This window comes from Mixophyes fleayi, chromosome 4 (assembly GCF_038048845.1).
Source record: "Mixophyes fleayi isolate aMixFle1 chromosome 4, aMixFle1.hap1, whole genome shotgun sequence".
Classification (NCBI taxonomy): Eukaryota; Metazoa; Chordata; class Amphibia; order Anura; family Limnodynastidae; genus Mixophyes; species Mixophyes fleayi.
Genome location: NC_134405.1, coordinates 82,437,165 through 82,462,976, shown reverse-complemented (window position 1 = coordinate 82,462,976; position 25,812 = coordinate 82,437,165). Strand labels below are relative to the sequence as shown.

The 25,812-nt window shown below is 44.0% G+C and overlaps 1 protein-coding gene across 1 annotated transcript in view; it reads left to right on the top strand.

Moving 5' to 3' along the window:
- The first annotated feature begins 16,430 nt into the window (after positions 1-16,430).
- The window catches only part of PLEKHO2 (pleckstrin homology domain containing O2), a 40,397-nt gene continuing 31,015 nt past the window's right edge, over positions 16,431-25,812 (top strand). Inside the window, exon 1 of the mRNA XM_075207656.1 lies at positions 16,431-16,557. Coding sequence (XP_075063757.1) covers positions 16,549-16,557 — 9 coding nt within the window. The 5' untranslated portion in view covers positions 16,431-16,548. The remainder of the gene's footprint in view (positions 16,558-25,812) is intronic.

The window sequence follows — 25,812 nt, the reverse complement described above, 5'->3', positions numbered from 1 at the left end:
GGCGGAGAGGGGGAAGGAGGACGTCTCCAGACGTCCAGCAGCGGCAGAAGCGGCAGGGAGCCCTTGTAAGGGCTGTGAGCTACCCTGCCGCCCGGAGACTTCTATCAATACGCCGGAGAGGAGATAGTCGGCGGGGAGCCCTTGTAAGGGCTAAGAGCGCCCCTGCCAAGCAGCCTTCAACAGCGCCGAACAGGAGAAGACGCACCGGTGGCTGGAGAGCCTGGAAAACCCGAAGACGGTGGGTCAAGCTGTGTTTCCTGCACAGAGCAGGTGAGTACCAATTACTCTTTTAGGTCGAGCACAAGGCCTGTGGCCTGTGGCACAGGTAGCGTGGGCCTAAGGCCTTGAGCTGTAGGAGGGCACAAGGCCCTGAGCTGTAGGAGGGCGCAAGGCCCTTTAGTGCAGAGAGGCTGAGGGAAGCGATAGGCTTCCGTGAGTGTAGCAGGGCGGCTGCCCTGTAGCGTAGCAAGGACTCCAGGTCTTTGCTGGTAGAGGGACATAAGGTCCCTGATGGTGAGCGGGCAGTAGGCCCTTATAGTGGGAAGTGGGCATTCCGCCCAGATCTAGCAGGACGCTAGGTCCTGACGTACAATAGGGAACACTCGGTTCCTAAGTAGGCACTAAGTAGAGTTCTGGAGCGGTTTATAAAACCCCTCCATCCGTCCGGAAGAGCACCTTAGTCGTGATCCCCAGGACAAGGCGGGCTTAACGGCCGTGGCTCGGGCCACGGGCGAAGGCCTGTGGGGCACAGCGTCTCAGGACGTGAGAGCGGTCTGTCTGAGGTAAACTACGGTGTGGTGAGTTCCATAGCGGTCCCTCGGGATTGAGTAAGTATCAGGGGTGTTGGGAAGGGTTGTCTTTGTGCTGTCTCTCTTGTCTTCCAGGTGCTGATCGGAAGGCAAGGTACGCGGAAGGAACAGAGGAGGCACCATCGCAGAGTCGCGTAGGTGAGTATAGCCGCGGCGAGGGCTGCTCCCTTGGTGCACTCACCTTGTGGAGCTGTCCCTCCAGTATTCTCCCTTTCCCCTTACAGCAAAACGAGTGCCCTGCACATGAAGTAAGGGGCCTTTTCCCCCTGCGGCATTTGGGCGCTCGGACATCCCCCACCCCTCCCCCCGTGGGCATCTCATAGTTAAAAAGTCTCAGCGCTGTCAGCTCTGCTCCGAAGAGCAGAGCTGGACAGTGCATGTGTGGAGGGATCATGTGATCCCTCCCTGCCACATGAATCCACTTCATGCAATGCACTTTGGGAGGTTTCTCTGCATGCTGAGCTTTCCGGTCAGCGCATGTGCACAGGGATTTAAAGCAATCAGGAATCCACATCGCAAAAGGACCGCAAGTGAAGAGCCTGTGAAAAGTAAGCATTACACTTCACAGGAACAGCCGTTTCAGAACGACTTCACCAGTGGATGTTTTTTGATAAATATGAAAGATCTTTAAATTTTTATCTATGCTATAAGGATTGAAAAGTGTCTAAGACCCCATGGCCATTACTGCCATTTGCTTATATGTCTCCTTACAAGTAGTGACAGCTGTCACTTTCTCTTGTTGACTCTGCCAAACACTCTTTAAAAGAGCTTTATTTTCCCACTCTTTTAAAGTTTTGAAATGTCTCTCAGATTTTCCTTTTTTCCTTATGAATTATAAAGAAACAGTTCGTTCTGCAACTTTTTAATAGTTTGTTCCTGCACTTTGAGTTGCACATTTTTTTCCGAGCAATTATTTTTGCTCTGGACACCACAAAATTCTGTTGGATAGAACTTGCTGCATCTGACCAAACACTTTCATAGTGATATAACCCACTTCAGCTCGCCCAGCACCACACTTTTGTACTCACCACAACTCTTTTTACATTTATGTTCCTCTTGTACTTTTAATGTCTCTTTCTCTTAAACTCAGCACATTGAACAGGATTAATATTTTTAAAAGACAAAGGGGTTTTGTAAAATCACACATTTTGATAGATTTTGTTAGTGGGATTTAAAACAAAAAATTTCCTAAAAGGCAAAATTAGAAGTGTTTTAAATCTTGCCCATACTTATCAACTCTCCCGGAATGTCCGGGAGACTCCCGAATTCCGAGTAGGTCTCCTGGACTTCCGGGAGAGCAGGCACTTCCTAGTGAAGTGGGCAGAATGTGAGCCTCAATAACATGGTTCGCGGGGAGTCAAGTCATTTTAACCCCATTCCCCATGACAACATATCAATTTAACCGCGGGGTGGGGCCAAATGATGATATAACCCCGCCCCTTCCACCCTTCAGTCACACCCCCTCCTGAAAAGTGGGCAAGTCTTGATCTTATCAGCAAATTCGTTGAAAATCAGCAATTATGCACAACCAACAGATGATGCATTTACCCCTAAAATGTGTATTTGACAGTCGCTATTTAACACTTTTCCTTTCTGGTTACACTTTTCATCACCCTTTAAATCTCCATATATGCAGAAAACCCATTTATCACAATAACTAGTCACCCATTGCCTATTTCCCGCACCTAATGTCAGAGAGTGTACTCTGAGTTAACTAGCAGCGACTCCTGCACTAAGTCACCATCACCTGGCTACCTTTCAGCCTCCAGTACCATTCATAGTGAAAGTCATTTAATACCCAGGCAAATATCTGAATAAACTTCACCAGGGGGTCATCACTTATGACAAAACGCGTTGGGTCAAACACGGCACAGCAAGGTTGCTCAGCAACGATACTGACGTCTTGGAGTCCCCCGACGCAGCAGCGAGTTACGGATGCGGCCAATTAACAGCGGGTCAGAACTACCTTGATATACTATATAGAGGCACGGACAAGGCTCACCATCAGCGGGCTTAATCACCTCTATCCACTGCAATACTGGGGACTCCAGGGACACCAATTAAAGATACCTTTATGTGAATGCACTACATCACAGAAATGTGAGTGTTTTTAATATTACATTTGGTGTAAATAAATTGCGGTACTTCACTATTTCTGTTCCTCCTTTCTCTTTTTATCCCCCATATTATATGTATACGGAGGAAAACAAGGAGACAACATAAGGCGAACATAACACATTTACAAGCCAAGATACATTGGCACTATATGTTATGCCTTTCACAATTTGTTCAGCATTGGGATATTTAAGATACAGTTTTAGATATTTCGGACATTTATGGTACCCATTTGTTTGCCATTATCATTAGTTTTATTAGGATAACGTGTTTTAAAGGACACTGTATGTAATTAACATTTTTAGTATTTAAAATTGAGCTAAGAGTTACATGATGTAGAGACGTTTAGCATAAGATATATTACCCATTTAACATCATATCCTAGCTCTTTTCCAATTCCCTTTCCCTATGCGCCCAATCCTAAAGGTTTCTCTCTACATATTACATGGTACATACCGAAAACTACATTTAAATGATATCTTATATGCCTTATTTGAAACTAATTTAGCTATCAGAAGGAGAGAAGGCCTCAGCTAGCTTAACATTAACATGTCCTGTACCCACCATGAAAGTAGTTGGGGAATGCAGAGTAGTCAAAATGACCCTGTCAACAGTGCATCTAATGTGGGTAATGAGGAGCAGCAATGGCAGGGAATGTTTAACCCGTTAGTTCACTACAAGTTTGTTTAAACATTAGTTCATAGCAAACTTTGTCACTCACCTCCTTCAGGTTTAACTGTGGCCATCCATGTAGTCCTCTGGTTTACATCGCTGGCTTGTAGGGTTCACACACATGTCCTTGTACAGACCTTTATGTGTCTGCATTCTCCATTATACTGTGATAGAATTAGATTCTAGACACTGTGGCTGATGTAGAGGTAGGTGCATGTTAATTGTAGTAGCATAAAAATCCGCTTTTTAGTACTGTGCAGCATGGAAACGCACAGCATGGGGTCCCCCTGCCATAGTGACAGCCAACCCTAGCCTGTTCAGCTTTCCCATGGTTTGATTTCTGATCGTAGGAAAACTGCACTGTAATAATTAGAAGTAATAGGCTATTTCAGTGTAATTTGGGTTCCTAGCAATGCAAGTCCTTGGCTCTCTATAAATGTTTTTTGTTTTTAACCAATGGATTGCCAAGCAGGAAACAAGAAGGAGACCCCCTCTGTCCCCCCCAGGATTTAGTCCAGTAACTGGTGAAAGCGTGTGAGGGAGATTTTATTATTTTAGTATGATGTCTGTGTTCTTTCTAACAGCATTTATCTGTGGTGAACTACAGGTCCCAGCAAAGTGCCAGCATGCTCTGGCAGCCATGGGTATGATGCCACTTGTATGGCATGGCTGGGGCTTGTAGTTCACCAGGCAAAAATGTTTTAAACTATTGTATACATTTATTACCGCACACCTAGTGCTTTCAGCATGGGGCTGCTATTTCCTAGGGGTGCTGTGTTGCCCATTCCCCCTAGGGAATTCATCCCCAGGCTGAACAGGTTAAGGTTGGTTGTCACTAAGGCAGGGGAACCCCAAGCTACAGTGGCACCAACTTGATGATAATTGCATACTTGCCAACTTTCATAACTCTCCTCCATGAGATCCCAGAGCATAGGTCATGTGACAGGGGGTAGGAGGGGGCAGAGCACTGCCCCTTGCTAGGAAATGCCAAAAGTCACGGCATTTCATAGCAGGGGCCGGGGATTAATGATCCAAAATCGAGTCATTAAGAACCGCATCTGTCATGTCCGGGAGGATGTCTATTATTCCAGGAGTTCGGGAAATTCCGGGAGAGTAGGCAAGTATGGATAATTGTCATTTAAATGTGTTTTACAAAAATAAACAAATACATTTTATAAAAGAAATCAACCGCTCACAGCCAAGGCTGAACACATTTAACGTACGATGCTGATCCACACGAATCTTATAATATGTGTAGCTCTACCTGCTATGTGAAATGGCTAATTTTTAGGTGCAATTTATGTCTGCTATTTTGACATAAATTGCATACAACTCTACATCAGACCCAGGGGTCTATTTAACAAAGTGCAATCAGCCATTAAGGCAGAGAAAGCAGCAGTTATCTCTGTAAATGTCCATTGCACAATTTATAAAGGGATTATGGCAGGAGAAATCAAAGATTTCTAAGTGGTTAGGTGTCGTGTGTAGAGTTATTAAAGGGGTACTGCTATCAACATTTTCAGTCAATAAAGTTAGTTATCCACAGTAAACATGTCTGTCAATGTCAAACTATATTAAGGGTGGCGAGTCCCAGTGAGTTTCCTTAGGATTTCCTTGCACAAGCTCAGTGGTGCAATTACGGTGGTGCTAGTTGCACCGTGCAACTAATTATGCATGGAGTAAGAGACTAACTGTATGCTTCAGTGAACTTTGGGAGACATTCTTGCTGAAATTGAAAAACACTTAGCCTATGAGGTTTCTTGTGAGCATATTTATATACTTAGAGTGAGAATTCTGCTGCTTGTTCTAATTATCATTAGCTTGAAACTATCCAGTAGGGAATATTTAAAATAATCACAGTGTCAGTGGAAGAACTGGCACAAATAAGTATATATAACAGTGGTCCATTGCTCAAGAACTGTCAATTGCCAATGTGTTAAACTGCCACTGAATTAAGTGGATTCTTTTACATTTTCAAAGGTACAGGTACTTTTTCCAGTGGCCTTTCTATCACAAAGTAAATACACTTATCTGATTGACACCCTCCTTTTGGCATTGAACCCATCCTCTGCAAAATTGATTGAGTTGGATTTAGCACAATGTCAATGAGCAGACTGAGATTAGTACAAAACCAGTGAAGGGTAAGGGTTAGTGTGGCAACTGCGGATGGATGGACCCTTTGGACCAACTACCCATTCTTAAACAAGACCAAGAAGCTAATTGGGAAGTGAGCAGTGTACGAGTTGAGTCGAAGCCATGCCTTTGAGATAGCCTTGACCTTGTCTGGTAGTTCACCAAGGGGGTGTGCTGAGCGTAGAGGCGAAACTTGAAGGACTATAAAGAGACAAGCTAGGCAGAGTTCTGGGGGAAAGACTAGAGAGTTATCCAAGTGGAGTCTCAGACAGTTAGTGCATTTATGTACTATGTGTATTTATGGGACCAATAGAGGTCAGGCCTAAAACTGCTAAATTGACCTAAGCTGAGGGTACAGGCAGATGACAGAGATCTTTCTTCCATGAGCGAGAGCAACAGGAACTTGAACATGTCCAGAGCAACAGAGGGACAATGGACCTCATAGTGAAGTGTATATGACCTGATATTGTGGAGCTCAGGAGGGAAAGCTGCTACAGGGGACAGTGCACAAAACAAGTGACAGTGATTTTTCCCAAAGCACAAATGTTAGCTCTTGGGTAGTATTGGTATACTGCTTTACTTTATTGTAACTGACCTTGAGCAGGAGGTGTTTAAAGATTGTTTAAAGAGTGTGTTTTATTGAGTGACAGTCCATGATTAAAGCAACTGTCCTGAAATATGCATGCACTAATGAGGGTCCATTATCTGCTTGCATCAAAACTTGCATGTGCACACCAGGGCACTGAGCAGAGCTGTTCTTGTTGTATCATACTTTTTTTTTACTTTATTCCCTGTGGATTATGAAGAATTCTTATTATTGACCGACAAGGTAGTGGAGTAGACTTCCTGCTGTCCCATAGTTGCACCTTCCATGTCACCCCCCCTAAACCCTTCCTCTCCTTCTCCTCCTTTGAAGCCCAAACAATATGTCTTTTTTTCCAGTCTACCTTAATGTTGCTGTCATCTATCACTACCTACAAACTACAGCGCCTGGCTTTCCTTTCCACTGACCTACCCATTGTTATTCTAGGAGATTTTAACATCCCCACACTTTACTGGTGTTACGGATTCCTAGTATGACTTCCACGGAGAGTGTAGTAGTCATTGAATACAGAATTTTTTTATTACAGACACAAAGGTATAATTAGGTGCAGTCAATGGTTAAACAAGCTTAGTTCACAGAAGCAGCAGGTTCAAGATAGCAGAAATAGCAGGTTAATTGTATAAATTCAGAATCCTAGACACAAAAGCTGAATTGCAGCATAGGATAGCTGGATGATCAAGTTTAGTAAATGAAGCAGGATACAAGGATTACCAGATTTAACAGATGAAGCAGAATTCCAAGATTACTAAATTTATAAGATGAAGCAGGATACCAGGATTACCAGGTTTAGCAGATAAATTGGAGATGCTGGCTATCAGGCATGACAGGTTAACTGCAGTTACAGGATCAGACAAGAGGAAGGTCAGACAAGCCAAGGTGAGAAGCAATACCAGGGAGAAGACAGGCGCAAATTCAAATGAAGCTGAGGTCTGGGTAACAAGCAAAGGTACAAAACGGTGAAGCAAACAGGAGTCAAATAATCAAGACCAAATCACAGGAGTTACTCAGAAAGACCAGCAGCAGAGACAAATTAATTGGCACTGACCTGAAAGGGCATTCTTAAAAAGGCTAGGCACAGGTGATCACAATCCAGATCAGATGATGATGGCTTAACCCTTTGCAGGCAAGAAGAAACTGACAAGGCATAGCAGCAGCATCTCTGGTAGCACAGAGGTACTGCAGGCCTAATTAAAAAAAAAAAGTCAACAACAGATTGCAGTCTCTCCCAGTGGACATCAACTCCCACCACTCTGTGCCATATACAGCTTCTCAAACACTGTTTTCCCAATATCTGATCAGAACCTTCTTTCCTTTTACCTCACATTGCCTCTTGCAGCCCCATTTGCACAGAAATCAGTGCGCACACAGCAACAACTAAACTGCCCAATCCTTTTCCCAATTTCAACTGAACCACTCCTTTCTTCTTTTTCTACTCTGTCCTGCCCTAATGTTGCATTCTCATTCTACAACACTACACTCATCACAGCCCTAGAAAAAGATGCTCCAGCCAACACGCACCATCTCTGACGATCTACCTGCAGAAGTGGAAAAAATGTTACCAACACAGACTACCTCCATTACAAAGGTATCCTTCCTTATTACTATACTCACAAACCAAATCTGCTCTACATCCCTGATATTCACAAAAGTCGACCAACCCCAGTTGCCTCTTTGCCACCGTCAACTCACTTCTCTGCCCCCCACTACCATGCTTTTTTTCCTTCCTCATTACTCATGATTTTGACACCTACTTCAAAGGCAAAATCGACACAATCTGTCAAGAAATCTCCTCTCGCCAGATTCAGCACCCCACACCCACCTTCTTCTCCACTAACGTTCCCACCCTCAGTTAATTTTCTCCTGTTACGGAAAACAAGGTTTTTAAACACACCTCACTTCCTCTTCCCCCTCAAATTGTTCCCTCAATCCCATTTCATTCTAATCTTCTATACTACCCTCCCCCAATGTTTGCTTGCATCTATTTCACGTCACCTAACTGTTCCTTTCCACTGGTACCTTCCAGTGCTCACCCTTTTATCCTTAAGAAACCATCTCTCAACCCTACTTCTCTCTCCAGCAACTTCACCATTTCTCTCCTCCCCTTTGCTTCCATACTACTTGAGCAGCTTGCATAAAACTACCTGTCACACATTCTTTCCACATACTCTGTTCTCAACCCTCCGCAGACTACCTCCCATTCCCTACACTCTAGAATGTCTTTACAAAGTGACAAAAGATCTACTCATACCTAAGTTGAAGGACCATTTATTCCTACTCATTCTCCTTGACCCTTCTGCTGCTTTTGATACAGTCAACCAAACCCCTCTACTCTTTGGAAACAATACCGGAATAAGCATTGTTCTCATTCAGGATGTTGTGAAAACACTTATTGATTCTCTCAATATCTTCCACCTTGCTTATTGCAACCTCTTACCTTGTGTTCATCCCCTCATCGGTGTTCATTCCCTCATCTGTGTTCATCCCCTTTCACCTCTACAATCAATCTTAAATACTGTGGTGAGACTTGCACTCTTGCCACTCCACACTCACGTTAACATTTCCTCCAGAATTAAGTTCAAGCTTCTCCTTACTTTCAAAGACCTCACCAATGTCTGTCATTCATACATCTGTGACCTCATCATGAGATACACTCAATGTCACCCACTGGGATCTGCCTCTCATCAATGTCTCTCTTATTCTCTGGTAACCACCTTTCACTTCGCCTTCAAAACTTCTGCTGTGCTGCTCCCCACTTATGGAACTCCCTACCCCACCTAACCAGACTCTCTCCAAACCTTCAATCTTTCATGTTCCCTTGCAAAACCCATCTCTTCTCTATAGCCTATTTTACCCCCACCTGATACTACCCCTTTTGTATGTTCTATCAGCTCCAGTCCCATACCCACTCTGTGTGTTAGCATTGTACTCTCTCTCTAAAGTCTAGACTGTAAGCTCTCACAAGCAGGACCCTCTCTACTCTCTTACTAGCATCTACACCTACTTCGTCAACGTTGTCTGCATCTTATTATGTGCAATTATATTTTGTATGATTTGTAACTCTGACTGTCAAGTTTTGCAGAGTTTTGTGGCACTTTACAAATAAATGAATATGATAATGACTACAACAAGAATGAAGATTTTCTTGTTTAATAAAATGGAAAAAGAGGGCATTAAGAGAGTTTATACTTAATCATACTTAGTAAGTGCACACATAGTAGTACCCCATGCTGCAGGTTTCCCTGTTATATTGTGAGTTGGCCCAGCCTATCTAGCCTGGTCTCCACTATAACAGGGAGAGCCCAAGCTAGTTGTCCTGCTTCTTTAGTGGAAATCAGCCCAGGCTGTATAATGCAGGCACAGATTAGGAATATCCTTTTTTGGTAATCTCTGCCTCACTCTTTACAGCAGCTGCCACCAAAAATGGGGAACAAGTGTCCGAGCTCTGTTTCCAACAGCCAGCATGATGTAAAAGAAAAACACCAAGCTACACACAGTTACTCCAAGCTGGAAGATAGCCAGAAGAGTGGCGTGCAGCACAAAAGCGACAACCTTCTCTAGAAGAGGAAGAAGGTTCAGTTAAGATAAATGGTGAAGGACAGATATGGTTGCCAACAGCTGATTGTTTTGAGATTTCATGTCTCCACCTCACACTGTCTCCATCATTCCACCTGTACCCGCCAGTAGTTACCTGGGCCGCCAAGAGGAATTTGGGGCCCTGGTACAGCAACTTTCTGCCCCCCCCCCCACTTCCACACATAGGAGAAGTGATATGTGCCGTCGAAGAGGGCATGGCCACACAGTGAAGGCGGCAAAGCCAACATAGGGTGTGGCTGCCCTCTTTAGGCAAGACATTATGTATTAAAATGGTGTTATTCTCACCTACCTGTTACTGCAGCTTTCACAACCTGGTACTGGATTCTTGTATGAGTGTTGCGACCTGTTTGGAAAATGTATAGGTACATGAAATATGGAAAGCAGAGCAATAAGTGACCAAAACAAAAATAGAGAATAAAGACAGCACCCTTGTCACCGCCAAACAATACACTGCATCCTTGTGACTGCCACACATTCCATGAAGCACCCTTGTGACTGCCACACAATACAGAGGGCAACCATGTGACTGCCACACAATACAGAAGGCACCCTTGTGACCGCCACAGAATACAGAGGGCAACTTCCTGTCCGCCACACAATACAGAGGGCAACCTTGTGACCACCAACTCAAGTACTTAATATAAATAAATGATGATGATGATGATGATGAAGTACTTAAAACCAGATCCAGATAAAACTGCATCACTAGATCAGAAGATCGCGTGAAAAAATAATTTGACATGTTGCAAGTATATTACTTTTTGTAAAGAAAGTCTCTGAATTTCAACATGCATCTTAGCAGAATGAGGCATTGGAAGGTCTTCCTTTTTCTTGATTTCTAATCTGCAGTCAATTTGACAGATTGAGAAAACCATCAAATTTACAAGCAAAGAAGATCACTTTATCACCATAATGGAATACAGAATACAGAAATACAGCTGATCGCAATGTGTGCTGCCAATTACAACTAACATGGATTCTATCCGTCACATCCCATAATGACATATATATATACACACACACACAATACCATATACACACACACACACACACACACACACAATGCCATATACATACATACACACACACACAATATGACATATACACACACACAATGCCATATACACACACACACACAATGTCATAGTAGTGTGGTATAATCGCTTCTTCTAGTTGTGTTCCCTGCTGGTTACAACAATTCTGTGCACAAACACAGTAGAAACTCCAAAACATATATCTAATATATAAATGCTCAGTGGCGTCTGTGTGTGGAAAAAGAAACCAAGTTGCAGCGCCACCTGCTGGGCAGAGTTATACACTGACCTACTAAATTCTTAGTGTGTGTGGGAAAAAAAATTCAAAAAGGGCTGAAATTTGGTAGGGCTCAAACTCATTTTCGTGAGGTAACTTTACCTCATGAACACACATGTGTAGAGGCGTGCGTTAGTGTGTGTGTGTGTGTGTGGAAAAAACTATTTTCTCAGAAAGGGCTCATCCAATTGACCTGAAATTTGGTATACTGACATTATTTGACAAAAAAATTAGAATAGTCAAATCAGTTAACTTCCATCATCCCCCCTTCCCCCCGTGGTAGGGGTAGTAAAGGCTAAATTTACGAGTTGAGGGGTCAAACTCATTTTCGTGAGGTAATTTTACCTCATAAACACACATTAAAAAGGGCGCTTGCGTCGGGAAGTAACGATCTTCCCCTGAGGAGGCCTGGGCTAGGCCCAAATGCATGACAAGAACCTTTTTAAGACCTTAAGTATCTTGATTTGACTAGAATGCATGAGTATCATGCACGGGTTAACTTGTATATATATATATATGTGAACTGAAACAAAGGCGTCTTTTGCACTCCTTCTCAGATTCAAAATAAACGCATATTGCACAGAGACATGTTTATACTCTTTTGGTATTATTGGTATAAACATGGTTAGAAATCTAACAAGTGATAGATCTTACACTATTCTTTCCCTGTCGCGCTTTTCCAAACAACATTCGGGACTCCTTCTTGTCAAATGTGTCCAAATGATAAAGGGTCCCGTAGATTAAATGTTTGCTGGTGCTCTCTTGTTGCCTGGACGGCTTTTGGAGCGCAGATAGAACGCAGACGACTTCCGGTGATTACTGATGCCTGTAGGGGCCAAAACATTTTTGCTTGCTCTGTAGTGCTGTTCTATATCCCACACACACACACAATGCCATACACATACACAATGCCATATACACACAGTGCCATATATAAACACACAATTCCATATACATACACAATGTCATATATACATAGACACACTGCAATATACACACACACCCACACAATGCCATACACAATGCCATATATACACACACAGTGCCATATATAAACACACAATTCAACATACACACACAATGCCAGGCCCCCCCAACTCCTTGTACTTGCCCACTGACATCTTCTGGAGACATTCTCTGTAGAGAATAGTAGTTCTGCTCCGTGGTCTGCAATGACAGGCAGCCTGGCAGCAGTCTGATTTGTTGCCTGGCTGCCTGTCTCCATCAGATCACTGCAGTAGAATAAACCGGTTAGTCACGCCGGTGGAATAGAAAAAAAATTAAAGGAAAAAAAAGTTTGTGGTCTGCTGTCCAGGCTCGTGTCCCAGTAATTAGTACCCCCCTTGGCGCCTCTTGTAGTTACACAGAAATGTCAGCCGCCAATGGCTGCTTTATTATAGGCAGCTGATTATGCTACTGCCCTAACAAAGCCACATGCACTTACCCAACCTGCAGGTACAATTGTCATTCTGCCTTATGTATCAAATGTTCCCCGTACCTCTTAGATTGTTAGCGAATTTGGGCGTGGGTATCGTTGCCTTCTGTTTCATGTCATTATATGTAAATTGTTTGTGTCATGAGCTCCCACACCCCACCACACCAATGAGCACCATGTCAGTACTTTATAAATAAAGGATAACACTTTTTTTTAATCGGGGCACACAATATTTTTTTTTTGTATTTACCTTTGGTAGGTGCAAAATGTACTGTAGAGATGTGCCCGGTGCCCGTGAAGAGGGCGAAGACTTCCGGCGTCGTTGCGCCCCTGGAGGGGTTGAAGATGTTTTTGTTTCCTGTGCCCAGCAAGAGGGTGAAGAAAGAAGAAGGAGGTTACTCACCCGTCCATCGATCCAGCGGTGAGTATCGTGGCTTCTTTCCTGCAGGTCCCGTCCGCGGAGGAAGGATGAGCCAATCAGGGCTCATCTTTCCCCGCTGGTCAATCAGCGGCCGGATACTCGAGCCAATCGCGGCTCGCGCCCGGCAGTTCAAAAGATTGGCGCCGATGCGAGCCAATCAGCGCTCGCGCCGGCTGATGACGTCACGCCGGTGACTATATAAGTCGCCGGGTGGCGCCATTTTGCCAGAAGGAGTCCGGCGGCGGAGGGAGAAGGACGACGTGGGACGTCCGGAGTGGAAGAAGACCAGCAGCGGAGATCGTCAGCGGGGAGCCCTTGTAAGGGCTGAGAGTGCCCCCGCCTCCAGAGAAGACAGAAGACCCGCGCCGAACGGGAGAAGAGGCACCGCCGGCTGGAGGGTCTGGAAGACCCGGAGAAAGAAGAGGAAGACGGCGTGGCAAGCTGAGATTCCTGCGCAGAGCAGGTAAGTTGACTCAGCATTAATTGGCCACGGTCGGGCACAAGGCCCGTGGGGACGTAATATTAGGGGCACAAGGCCCAGGAACCTGGGCACTAGGCCCCTATGAGTTAGTGGGCCAGTAGGCCATAATACTTTTGATAAAGGGGACAAGCCCCTGTTAGTTAGGCAGGGGGCGTGAGAGCCCCAGGTACAAGGACACAAAGCCCATAGGTAGTTAGTGGCCTAGAGGCCATAGGAAGGCCACAGGGCCTGGTTAGGGGGTGATTGCCCATAGTCTTTTACGGGCACAAGGCCCTCAGTTAGTCAGGGAGGCCACAGGCCTCAGTAGGCAGGGGCTAGTGCCCCTAGGTAGCAGGGCACAAGGCCCTAGTTAGTGGGCTCAGAGCCCTGAGTTAGAGAGGGGGGCTGAGTCCCATTAATCAGAGCACAAGGCTCTGTGTGCAACTGGGCAAGAGGCCCATGGTGTGAAGGGCAGACGGCCCTGGTCGTGGTGTGGTAGAGGCGTGAGAGCCTCGTGAGTGTAGGCGCGGTCCTGTGTGAGGTGAGCACACAGAGTTAGGAGGTACAGTAGAGCGGAGGCTCCTGTGGGTGCTGTAGCAACCGGCTGGTTGGCTAGCAGCGGTGTGCTCTGGTAAGTAGCGTGCAAAGTACTGTATACTGCATTTATTTTGTCTGTGCAGCGAGTATTGTTTGTATTACTGTATTTTGGGGTGTGCCACGTAACTGTGTCCAGGGGCAAGACGTCAGGCCCCCATTAAAGGTAGGCTCTTGTTCCTGTGTTGTTCTGTGCTAACCCGTGCTGTGGGGGACAAGTGTAGTTACCAGCGTACACATAGTCAGGGGAGAACACACGTAGTTTTCCCGTCCCTTAGGTCCTCGGGGTCACACTGGTTCCCAGAGGGGGTGGCTAAGTGAGTTGGTGGCAGTGCAGCACACCTTAAGGCAGTTCCAGGGGCGGCCCGTGGTTCTGGTTGAGGGTCCCCAAGGCCGGTTCCGTGCAGGTGGACCTGTGGCTCCGGACGTAAGGACACGTGTGAGATACCCGAGTACAGGCAGTCGGGCGGTTCAGTTTCGATCGGCTGTTTCGTGCGACAGTTGGCCCGCGGGTTAGTAGGCTGTTCCACTGAGCCTTAGCCGGGCTTGAAGCAACCGGTCCTTAGGGTCTGTGGGTGACCCCATAGTGAGGAGACAGTCTCCTTGGTTAGACCTGGGTGAGGGGGTTAGGAACCGCCCTCCGGTATAGTCCGTGAACACCGGCTGGTGTTCCCCGTAGTGTGTAAGTGAGTAGTTCCGTTAGTGCACCACACCTAGTAAGTCATAGTTGTTTGACTTAGTTGCGTTGCCGACCATTAGAGTGTTTTTAGGGTCGGGTCGCTGTTGTAGTCAGTTTAGTTTTGTGGGTGCCATCTTAGTCTCACTGACAGTGCAGAGGGAGGCTGTGTGTTCCTTGTCATCCGCAGGTGTCGAAGAGGTGCAGGAGAGCCGGATCGGAAGTGGGAGTGTCCCGGTGAGTATCACGCTCGATTCCCCCTTTCGGTTAGGCCCTCACCGGCAGGTGTGTGAGGTACTTGAGGCGGGATTAGTCCTGGGACTAGTCCTGGTCTTAAGTGCCTGTAGTCCCCCGCGTGTTGGCAAGAGCAAAGTGAGGAGGCGGCAAGTGAGCTTGGACTGACCGTGTCCTTGTTCTTTGCTGTATTCTCGCACAGCCCTTACCTGGTAGGCACGGCCGTAATCTTTGTCTCTTTCTTAGAGGGGCATGGTTGGAGGTGACAAGGGTTGCGGCTGCGGATCTGCTGGGATCGGATCGCAGTTGGGATATCGGAGGCGGACTGGAGGTGACCATCGTTTACAAGGTAAGTTCTTTTGTGTTGCGTCAGTCCCTGTTTCCCCGCAGGGGGCGTTACAGTACGTCTGAAAAGTAACATATCTAAAGTTACTTTTCACTATAAATAGGATCTTTAAGGAGCAGGATTAACTTGCGTGTGCACACACTTACTGTACTCTACCTGCATGTTAACGCTCCTGAAATGTCTTGCCAGGCACAAGAGGGCGCAAATGCAAAGTAAGTTTATAGGAATGTAAGTTCATGCTCAGTGCAGCAAAACACATTTTTACATTTCACAAATGGACTAAAGTCCAACTCTAAATGACACTCTTAAGTGTGAAATAAGTGTGAGAACTGCCAACATGGAGCATCTAAGTGCTGCCAGTGACTATATAAAAGAATAAGATTAATGTGTACTTCCTGTGGACTGCACACAGTGAAATTGTATTACTCACCCTTGTGGTCCAATTAAACCCTTATGCCACCCTTTATCTCTGACGCCTGTCTTCTCACTGCACTTTGCTGCATGAAAGCAAACAAAGCAATGGGCCGCTTGAATTAAAATTTATCTTCCTGTTCCTCTGAGCTCAGCTTGGAAAATACTGTACCTCGCTGTGCTTAGTTTCCTGGAGCAAGACAACAGGTGCTATGAGATAGACATCTGTGCTTGAAACTACTGCAGGGGTCCACAGAGGTGAGGTGTCCACAGGTTAAATGGTAATTTTAGGTGGGAACACCTTTAACCCTTGGATGTACCTAAAAACCCGAAATCCAGGTATGATTGTATCTATTACATTTAACACTTTTGCATCTTCTGCACTTAAAGAACACTGCACTGTTATAGTTAGTACAGTGCTGAACACTGTTATATTTGGTACACTGCTCTATACTTTCAGTTCAACTATTAAACTTCAGCTCAACCACCGGAAACCCAACTTTTCTAAGCAGAGGTTTGTTAGCAGCAGAGAAAGAGGAATCGAGCAGAGCAGAGGGAGGAGAGCTGAGAGTTGGGACTAGGAAGGTTCCTCTTGCACAGCCTGTCAGGGCCTAAGGTCCAGCCTGGGTGGGTGGGGTGTGCAGGGAAGGGGTTGCATGGAGCAGGACATCTGGCTTTCCTTCCTGTAGAGAAGTCGCAGGACTGGACAACGTATCCTGGGGACAGGCTGACCATGGAAGATGTAAGTTACACATCGCCCTCTCTATAGACCCATTCTCCTTCTACATCACCTGCTTGTCTACTTAATGCTTAAACTGAACATGAATTTGCAGCAAGAGGCTCTTGTTAACCCTTTTCCATCTAGGGATGCAGTGATGTTGCAATTGCCGAGCATCTCCCTGTGGTATGAATACTCCAGTACACTGCACAATTGCTGTATTAGTCCCGTAGTAAAAGTATAATAAAGTTCCTACTTTTCTTTTAGCTTGTGATTTTGCATAAAGGGCTAGAGAAAGGGAACAGTGTTACATATGTTGCAGCAGGCATTATTACACAGTGTGGTTAGACTACTTGTCAAGTGTGATGAAACGGCTACTTACACTAAACCCACAGCAGAGATGAAACGGTTAAGTAGGTGTCCTTTATAGCACACCACAGAGCCCTGGTTATATTCATCCACATAACGTTAAATAAAAATGCTGAGTTCAAACACTGCAAGAAGCTGCAAATATCTACTCCCTGTAAGAAGACCTGGTTTACTGTCAGTTGGTTGGTTACAAAACATACCAAAGCAGCATAAAGTAACCTCAGTTTGGGGTGTTTTTGAATGGAAAGATAGGAAGAGAAGGAGATCAGTTACAGACATCACTAGTGTTATTCTAGTTAGTAAGTCATCAGGAAGACATGTACGCATCAGACTGCCCTGTGGGACTCACTGCAGAGAAGGGGTTACTATACCAACAGCTGTGTGTCAAGCTGTCATAGTTTCACTCTGAGATCTGAATTGTTTTGCAGCTGAATCAAAGTTTCCAGCTCTACTACTGAAGAAGATCACCACACTTTGTACAATTTTTTTTGTCAGGATTAAAATACTGACCACAGAGATCTTTTAATTAACAAGTGATGATTTTTTAAATATATTCTGATTAAAAACTTTCGGGAAGGGAAGATTTGCTCGGTCGGGGGTCAGATGTGCTCCAGGATAGTGTCCCTTAAAAACTTAGAACAAGTTGGTTTCGTATATTTATTGATAGTAAAAAAAATATTGCCCATATTTTTTGCTTGAAGAAACGTTGTTTGTTTTTTTTTACACTTCTTACGGTGACTTTATCTACTTGACAAACAAGCAAATGCACGATTATGCACTAGCTTGTTTGATGTTACACCAGACTTTATTGGATAATAGAATTCAACACTTGGGGGTAGATTTACTAAAATTATGCTGGAGGTTTTAATCCACTGCATGTTGCCGCGTTTTGTGCTTCAAAATGCAGGATTTACTATGGGTCGGTTTGAGACTGGGATATTAAAGGGCTGGTGATGTATGACTGATGCAAAACAGTTAAACCGGCAGCGTTTTAGTCAAAACCACAGGAAAATATACCTCAGAAATACCTGCTTCTGATTGGCTAGATAGCCCAAACATGCCGTGTGAGCTATCTTGTCATGCAGAACATAAGAGGAGGCATCTGTGGTTTATAAATTATGGTGGCAATCATTATAGATTGTGGGGACAAAATTAATTAATAGTTAACTTATGGGGAAAAATTATATTTTTCATTACGGGGGCAATAATATTGTATTATTACGTTATGTAATAATATTATTGTATAATAATAATATAATATAATATAATAATAATAATAATAATAATATGAATATATAATAATAATAATAATAATAATAATAAAAATAATAATAATAAATATATATAATAATAATAATAATAATAATAATAATAAATATATAATAATAATAATAATAATAATAATAATAATAATAATATATAATATGAATATGACAATCAAATAATATTGCACTCTTAATATAATTATATATTCATATTGCTCCCATAATAAAATTATACAATAATATTGCCCCCATAATTTAGTGAAATAAAATGTGCCCACATTAAGTTAATTATAAATTAATTTTGGCTCCATAATCAATAAATAATGATTGCCCCCATAATTCATAAGTCAATGGGGCCTCCTACTATGCTCTGAATGGTAGGATGACCTAAACAACATGAAGTTTTGGTATAATGCAATGTAAAGATATTGGATAAAACATGTGAACATGTCGGTAATTGAAGGACCCCATGATAACTAGGGAAAGTCTTTCACATCAGTGTGTGCCAAGATTACTTTTGGTGTCTACAAATGAAACAGGGTTAATTTTTTTGAGTCAGTGATCTATTCTTCACTGATTTGTTTGTACTAAAATTTGAATAGATGTACAATCATCATGTCCTCCATAATTTCTCTATTCACACAGAAGAGCTCACATGAAAAAACAACTCATGTTGTTCATTCAGCTATTAGCATTTTAACAACTATCCTTTAATTTTGCAATAATCCATCCTCCCCCAACTAGCAAAACCACAGGCTCCCTGTCATTTGCGGGGAACTCGCCCCTGCTGGATTCTGTAGGTCGGTGATGATCCAGGCTATACAATACAGTGTTTCAGTGTAAACTGTCTGACTGATTGTGCAAGGTGCTGCTATAAAGGAAATCTGCAAAAGAAAACTTTCAAAATCAGAGGTATATTTAACAAACTGCAATAGCCCAAAAATTCAGAGTAACCAGTTGTTTTCTCCGGAGAATGCCTATTGCAGGATTTCACTGAATTTATGAAGGGGTTAACCTTCTGCATAAACCTTAGTTTTGTTTGTTACCGCAGTCCCCATAGAACCCTATTGGGACTGCGATGTTAGGGATTTATCAAGCAGAGAAAAGCACCTCAGGATGGTGTTAGCCTAGCTGTTCTTATGGGGTCCAATGAAAACAGAAAGGCTTCGCTGGTCCCCCGAATCCTATGTGCATAATCATACTTTAGTCACGCATGTGAATGTCATCTTCTTCGTTCACACTGCATACTAATAAATAGACCCCTCAATGTTATCAGTCCTGAAGCAACAGGAGGTCAGTTCATACCTAAACATGATCCTGGTAACTGAGGGCAGGTGTTTATCTCTAAATATTCTAAATAGTCCATGGAGTTCTTTAAACTTGACTTTTTTTAAAACTCAGTAGACGCAGTTCGATGTATGAAATATACTAAAGATTCTGAGCTTAATACATGGAAAGTATCTATTTGTCCACTAGGGGCACTGTTTCACAGTAGTCTGCAATTGATATTTCATATCACACTTATATATAGTCATGGAGAAAAGTAATGTTTTCTGTGCAGATGGACCTGTGCCTATAAGTTTTACATAACATTCACATACAATTAAAGGGTATATATATTCTACTAAGGACATGATTGTGTTATCATTGCTGGCGGCAGAACATTTGCCTTTGCATCTCACAATTATATTTACTATCACGGCAAAGTGTCTATTAGTGTATACCATTTAGTTGTTTTCTCCACAGTAGAGTGGAGTGAAGCAACTTGTATTCAAGATCAGTTACATGAGTGACTCACTGAGCGGAATTGTGTAGTACTCATACCACAAGTCAACAGCAAAAATAGCACTAATAATCCCCATGCTGCACTGGGCTTCTATATACATCCTATTTTTACATGTATTCTGAAAATTGTTATTGGCTGCAGAAGGTTGAAAATGTTAAACACTATGCACTGTTCACAACCTATCCCCAATATAAGTGATCGATATTTCTACATAGAGTAGTAACTGGCAGGTAAATAACGGGGATCATGTATGACGAAGCGTGAATGAACAATTATACACTAAGCACAGTCTTCTATAACACTTCATGTAACGTTTTCTGTTGTTCTCCTAATATATTGTTTATTTCACCCTCGTTCATGTTTTATATAACCCATGATAGTAAAGGTACATCAAGTGACATTTCAAGTGACAAATATTTGTATTTCCTTTTTTAAATAAAGTTGTTGACATGTCATAATCACATACATTGTGTCCTTGATGTGGCAGATATGCAAATGGATCAGTGGTTCCAGCGTATTAGATTTTGGTTGTTTCACATCCTCTGAAGGGGGTGCACATTAATTTTTTGGGGAATTTTGTTAAAAAATTAATAGTAGTTGCTAAGCCTCCAGTAGTGGTAAGGCCCAAATATGTCATGTTAGGCAGTGTCCCTGCTCGCTATTCTCACAGCGGGGACGGACATCTTCCCTGCCGGTATGCGCTTCCCATTGCTAGGCAACAGGACACTTCCTCGTTTCCCTGTTTCAGCGGTCAGTTTTTACGCCACTGACCACTGATACCTTGATTAGGACTGCCTATCTAAGACAGACTCTGGCACTGATCCATCAGTTGGTCTACTTCTGGTCCCTGTACCTTGTCCGTTCCCTAAGACTCTCCTGGTTCTGCTCTATTTGGACTTCCTGTTGCTGACTCTTTCCTGTATCTGACTTAGAATAAAGGAAAATTGGGGCGGTAAGGACTAAAATAGTGCTAATCTGGACCGCAGCTCGCCAAAACATGGGATCTGTACCCAATTAGGAATAGCAAAAACAACAATAAGGAGAGCGCTGATACCAGATTGTAAAGTATTAAAAAGTTAATTTAATATACAGTAAAAAAATGCATAAAATAAACATACTGCATAGGCTTTAATACAAAGCCTAGCGATTCTAGTTCCGTTGGATCTTCTGGTTTGACCCCAACCGGCCCAACCAATCTCCTGTCTCACAAAGTTGCTTCATTTGTATTTCCTGGTTTCATTCACTGTTCTGTACAAATAGGGGCTAACCTCTGGTTTGTACATGGCCCTTACAGAGCACTCTACGCTAGAATTGCAATGTGAAGAATTGAAAATAACAATAAAATGCTATACTGCATTTTATAATGATTTGATTATATTATGGCTTTTCATAATAAATAGACCCATATGTGAAAAGCCTTCATAAGTCAGCCTAAAGATAAGCCCCCTTCAGCATTCCAGCTTGTACTCTTATGATGGTAATTCATACTTGCCAACCTTATGTTGTCCGGGTCCGGGAGATCCTGGAGGGGTGTTAAAGCGGAGGGGCCGGGGCTTCACGATTCGCGTCATTATGGCCCCGTCCCCGGTGACGTAAAGCCTGTTTTGGGTCTTTTTACGGTGTTAAAAAGACCCCAAACAAGCATTACATCACTGGGGGCACCAAATGACACCAAATGGCGCAAATTGCAAAGCCCCGATCCCTCCGCGCGTACATTCCGGCTTTAATTTTATTAAAGTGGGCAGATGGTCCAGATGCGGGAGAATCGCCAGCTCTCTTGGGAGTCTGTGAGACCTACCCGAAATTCGGGAGTCTCCCGGACATTCTGGGAGAGTTGGCATGTATGCAGGGCCGGATTAACCCGAGGTCTAACTGGGCTATAGCCCAGGGGCCTCGGGCATCCAGGGGGCCCTTCAAACTCCTCAGCAGCATTATTGATCGGTCGGGGGCGGGGGCGCCCCCGGCCCGATCGATGCTGCTGAGTACTGTCAGTGCAGTCCTCCGTCCCGGCGCGCTGTAGTCTGCTTACTGAGGAGATCTCGCGAGAGTTCATGAACTCTCGCGAGATCTCCTCAGTAAGGAGCTTACAGCGCCCCGGGACGGAGGACTGCACTGACAGGTAAGTGTTTGGGGGGGTCCTCGCGGGGGGTGGGGGGCGGCGGACGGCTCACATTGGGGGCCTCGCGGGGAATGGAGGGCCCCTTAGCCCAGGGGCCTCCATTCCCTTAATCCGGCCCTGCATGTATGTGGTAATTACTGAGCTGGCTTTGGGGGGATACAGCCTATGCAATAAAAGTGGTTACTCTGTATGTTAGTAGAATTTGGTTCAATCATACAGAATCTGCTTTTAGGAAATATTTGGGATTTTTACTAATATCCTGTGAGGTTCATGTGTGTAGACTTTGAATGTTCATGTGGTCTGTTTGTGGGCACGTAGAAAAGAAAAGCTTTGTGCTAGGTTGCTTCCACTAGTCACAGAAAAGTACAAGTGGTAGCAAAGCAGTTTCCTTGCTCTCTTGATGTGTTAAGGCTGCAGTAGAAGATCAGCCATAGCTGTGAAAATTGCTGCTCATTCATGGATAAAGCCAATAGCAAACTATCATAGAGAAACATAAGGCTAAAACATACAGAGGATCCACAGGAGGCCTATATGACACCAGCAGCAGACATGGTTATATTTACATTACACGGAAAATCATGCATATGGCTAGGGAAACACTGTTCAAGGGGTGACATAGAATTAGTTTTATATTTATTTGATTTAGTTTTTTTTGTTTCAGGACCTTTACTACTTACTTTAACTAGAAAACATAATGGAAGAGGGGATGTTGGATAGAGGGGCACGAGAATTTTGGGCATAGTCACTCAATTGCAATGGCAGCATGGATTGTAAATCAGGTCATACTAAATTTGGAGAGACTCTTGTTTTGTTTATGGAGATTTGGGGTATTCTTCAGGTGAGGAGTTTACTGTGCATTTTGAGGCGCCCAGAACGGCAGGAATGTCCAAATATAACAAGTCCATAGATAAATTAGATATCAGTATGACAATGGGCTAACCATGCATAAATAGGCCTCATATATTATTGAAATTAAACAGATTTCTATCCATGTACGTGCTGTTATTTTTGGAGCATCCAGAGTCTGAATTATTGGAAAATAACAGCTGTACTGTACTGTAGATTTGGTGTGGAAAAATAGGGACCGTCCTGGTAAAATCAGGATGCATGGAGGCTCTATCCAAAAAAACAAAAAAGTGTCCGGTTTGTGGACATTGATACAGTCAAGAGCCCCAGTCACGTGGGTTTCATGTCTTTATAATGCTATAACATATTCAATGGCCCATCCCTACTTTTTTCCCAATTTCTATTAGGTCCTGTGAAATAGATAGCCACTTCCGATGTGATTGATGTCGCTGTGATACCATTATTATTATTATTATTATTATCATTTATTTGTTTGGCGCCACAAGGTATCCGCAGCGCCGCACACAGTACTAACAGTAGACTATACAGGGTGAAACCATACAGAACAATGAACAAAAAGTACCAATACTTCAGAAACTCCGGCTAGTCATATGCAGTAAAGACGGAGCGGAAGAACAGGTATGGAGACAGGAGGGGAGGGGACCCTGCTCAGCTTACATCCTAAGGGAGGGTAAACAGACCAGGCACAAGAGAAGCCAGTTGAGGCAAGGGGAGAGAAGGGAGGACGAGCAAAGGGAGGAGATGGGGGTTAAGTAGATGGTTGGTAGGCTTTGAGGAAGAGGTGAGTTTTGAGTGCACGTTTGAAGGAGCACAGAGTAGGAGAGAGACGGATGGAACGAGGGAGGTCGTTCCAGAGAAGGGGGGCTGCACGGGAAAAGTCTTGGATTCTGGAGTGGGAAGAGGTGATAAGGGTGGAGGAGAGGCGGCGGTCGTTGGCCGAGCGCAGGGAGCGGGCAGGAGTGTGAATGGAGAGGAGGTTAGAGATATAAGGGGCAGTAGAGTTGGAGAGAGCCTTGTAAGTGGTGGTGAGGAGTTTGAAAAGGATTCTGTAGGGGAAGGGGAGCCAGTGTAAGGCAAGGCAGAGAGGGGAGGCAGAGGAAGAGCGGCGTGAGAGGAAGATGAGTCTTGCGGCCGCATTGAGTATAGAGCGGAGGGGGGAGAGACGGGAGTGGGGGAGGCCAGTGAGGAGGAGGTTACAATAATCAAGGCGGGAGATGATGAGTGCGTGGATGATAGTTTTGGTGGCACCCTGAGAGAGAAAAGGACGGATGCGGGCGATGTTGCGTAGTTGGAAGCGACAGGCTTGGGCAAGGGAATGAATGTGGGGGGCAAAAGAGAGAGAGGAGTCGAGGGTGGCATCCAGTCAGAGAAGTTGGGTGACAGAGGAGATGGTGGTGTTGTTGACGACAATAGAGAGGTCATCGTGGGATGGGAGTCCGGGCGGAGGAAAGACAATGAGTTCAGTTTTAGAGATATTGATTTTGAGAAAGCGCTCGGACATCCAGGAGGAGATGGCGGAGAGGCAGTCAGATACCCGATCGAGGAGGGTGGAGGAAAGATCAGGAGAGGAGATATAGAGTTGAATGTCGTCAGCATAAAGGTGATACTGAAGACCGAAGGAGGAGATGAGAGCACCAAGGGAGGAAGTGTAGAGCGAAAAGAGTAGAGGGCCAAGAACAGAACCCTGCGGGACTCCTACGGTGAGAGGGTAGGGGGAGGAGGAAGAACCAGACGTGGATACAGAGAAGGAGCGATTAGCGAGATATGAGGCGAACCAGGCATGGGCGGAACCAGAGAGGCTGAGAGAGAGAAGAGTTTGCAGCAGGAGGGGGTAGTCCACGGTGTCAAAGGCTGCAGAGATGTCAAGGAGGATGAGTACGGAGAAGTGACCCTTGGATTTCGCTGATAGATCATTAGTAACCTTGGCCGACTTGGCCGACTACCATTGACTTCTTACTTGGGCACTGCACTACTCTTGCACACAATGGGCTATATTTACCAATCAGAATCTAGCTGTCATTTTGTAGAAGGTACTAAATAAATGAAAGCTAGAATCTGATTAGTTGCCATAGGCAACATCCCCACTTTTTCAAACCCGCAGCTTAGTAAATCTAGCCCAATGTCTCCCTAAATTAATAATTGCCCCTACCCTGATAACTTGTTGGTTAGTGTGAGACAGAAAAATATCATGCTTCATTTAGATCATCACATGTACATATTCTACATATAGTCCTATTGCAGCTAATCTTTTCCTATAGTGCTTGTCACAAGCACGTAGGTGTGGTATGTATGGACTCATATCTCTTTCTTTGGGATTGACTATTTTCAGCTCCATGATGAGAGAAAACTGTCACTAAAACAGTGTAAGTGTTGTTCAATTTCCCTCCCATGTGAGATCTTATTCCATGTTTTGTTTGGTACAATGTCTGTTAATGTTTCCAGTAAAGGCCAAAGAGCAATGATCCTACATAAGTACACTCAAGGGGCTTTAGCTGTTTCTGTAAACTAAATTGGTCAAATCATAATCTGGGTTACTCTCTATCCTTTGTCTGTTGTAACAACATATTCAGATTTCTCCTGGATCCTCCATCCTCCCTAATGCCTCCTTGTGAGCCCCTACCTTACCATTTCCCTGTCCACTGAACCATGGGAAATGTTAACTTACAATCCTACCTAGTATCTGTATTTTACTAAAACCTCCTTCATCCATCCAATTATCTATCAGCCGTTTGTACCCATTGTTTTATTGACATCTTTAAAACCTTTTTGCAATTAACTAACATACTGTCAAGCTTTAACTATAAATATTTGTGGAACTCTAGGATAAATATAATATCCCTGACTCAAAATCTGAGTACAACCTACTGTACCAT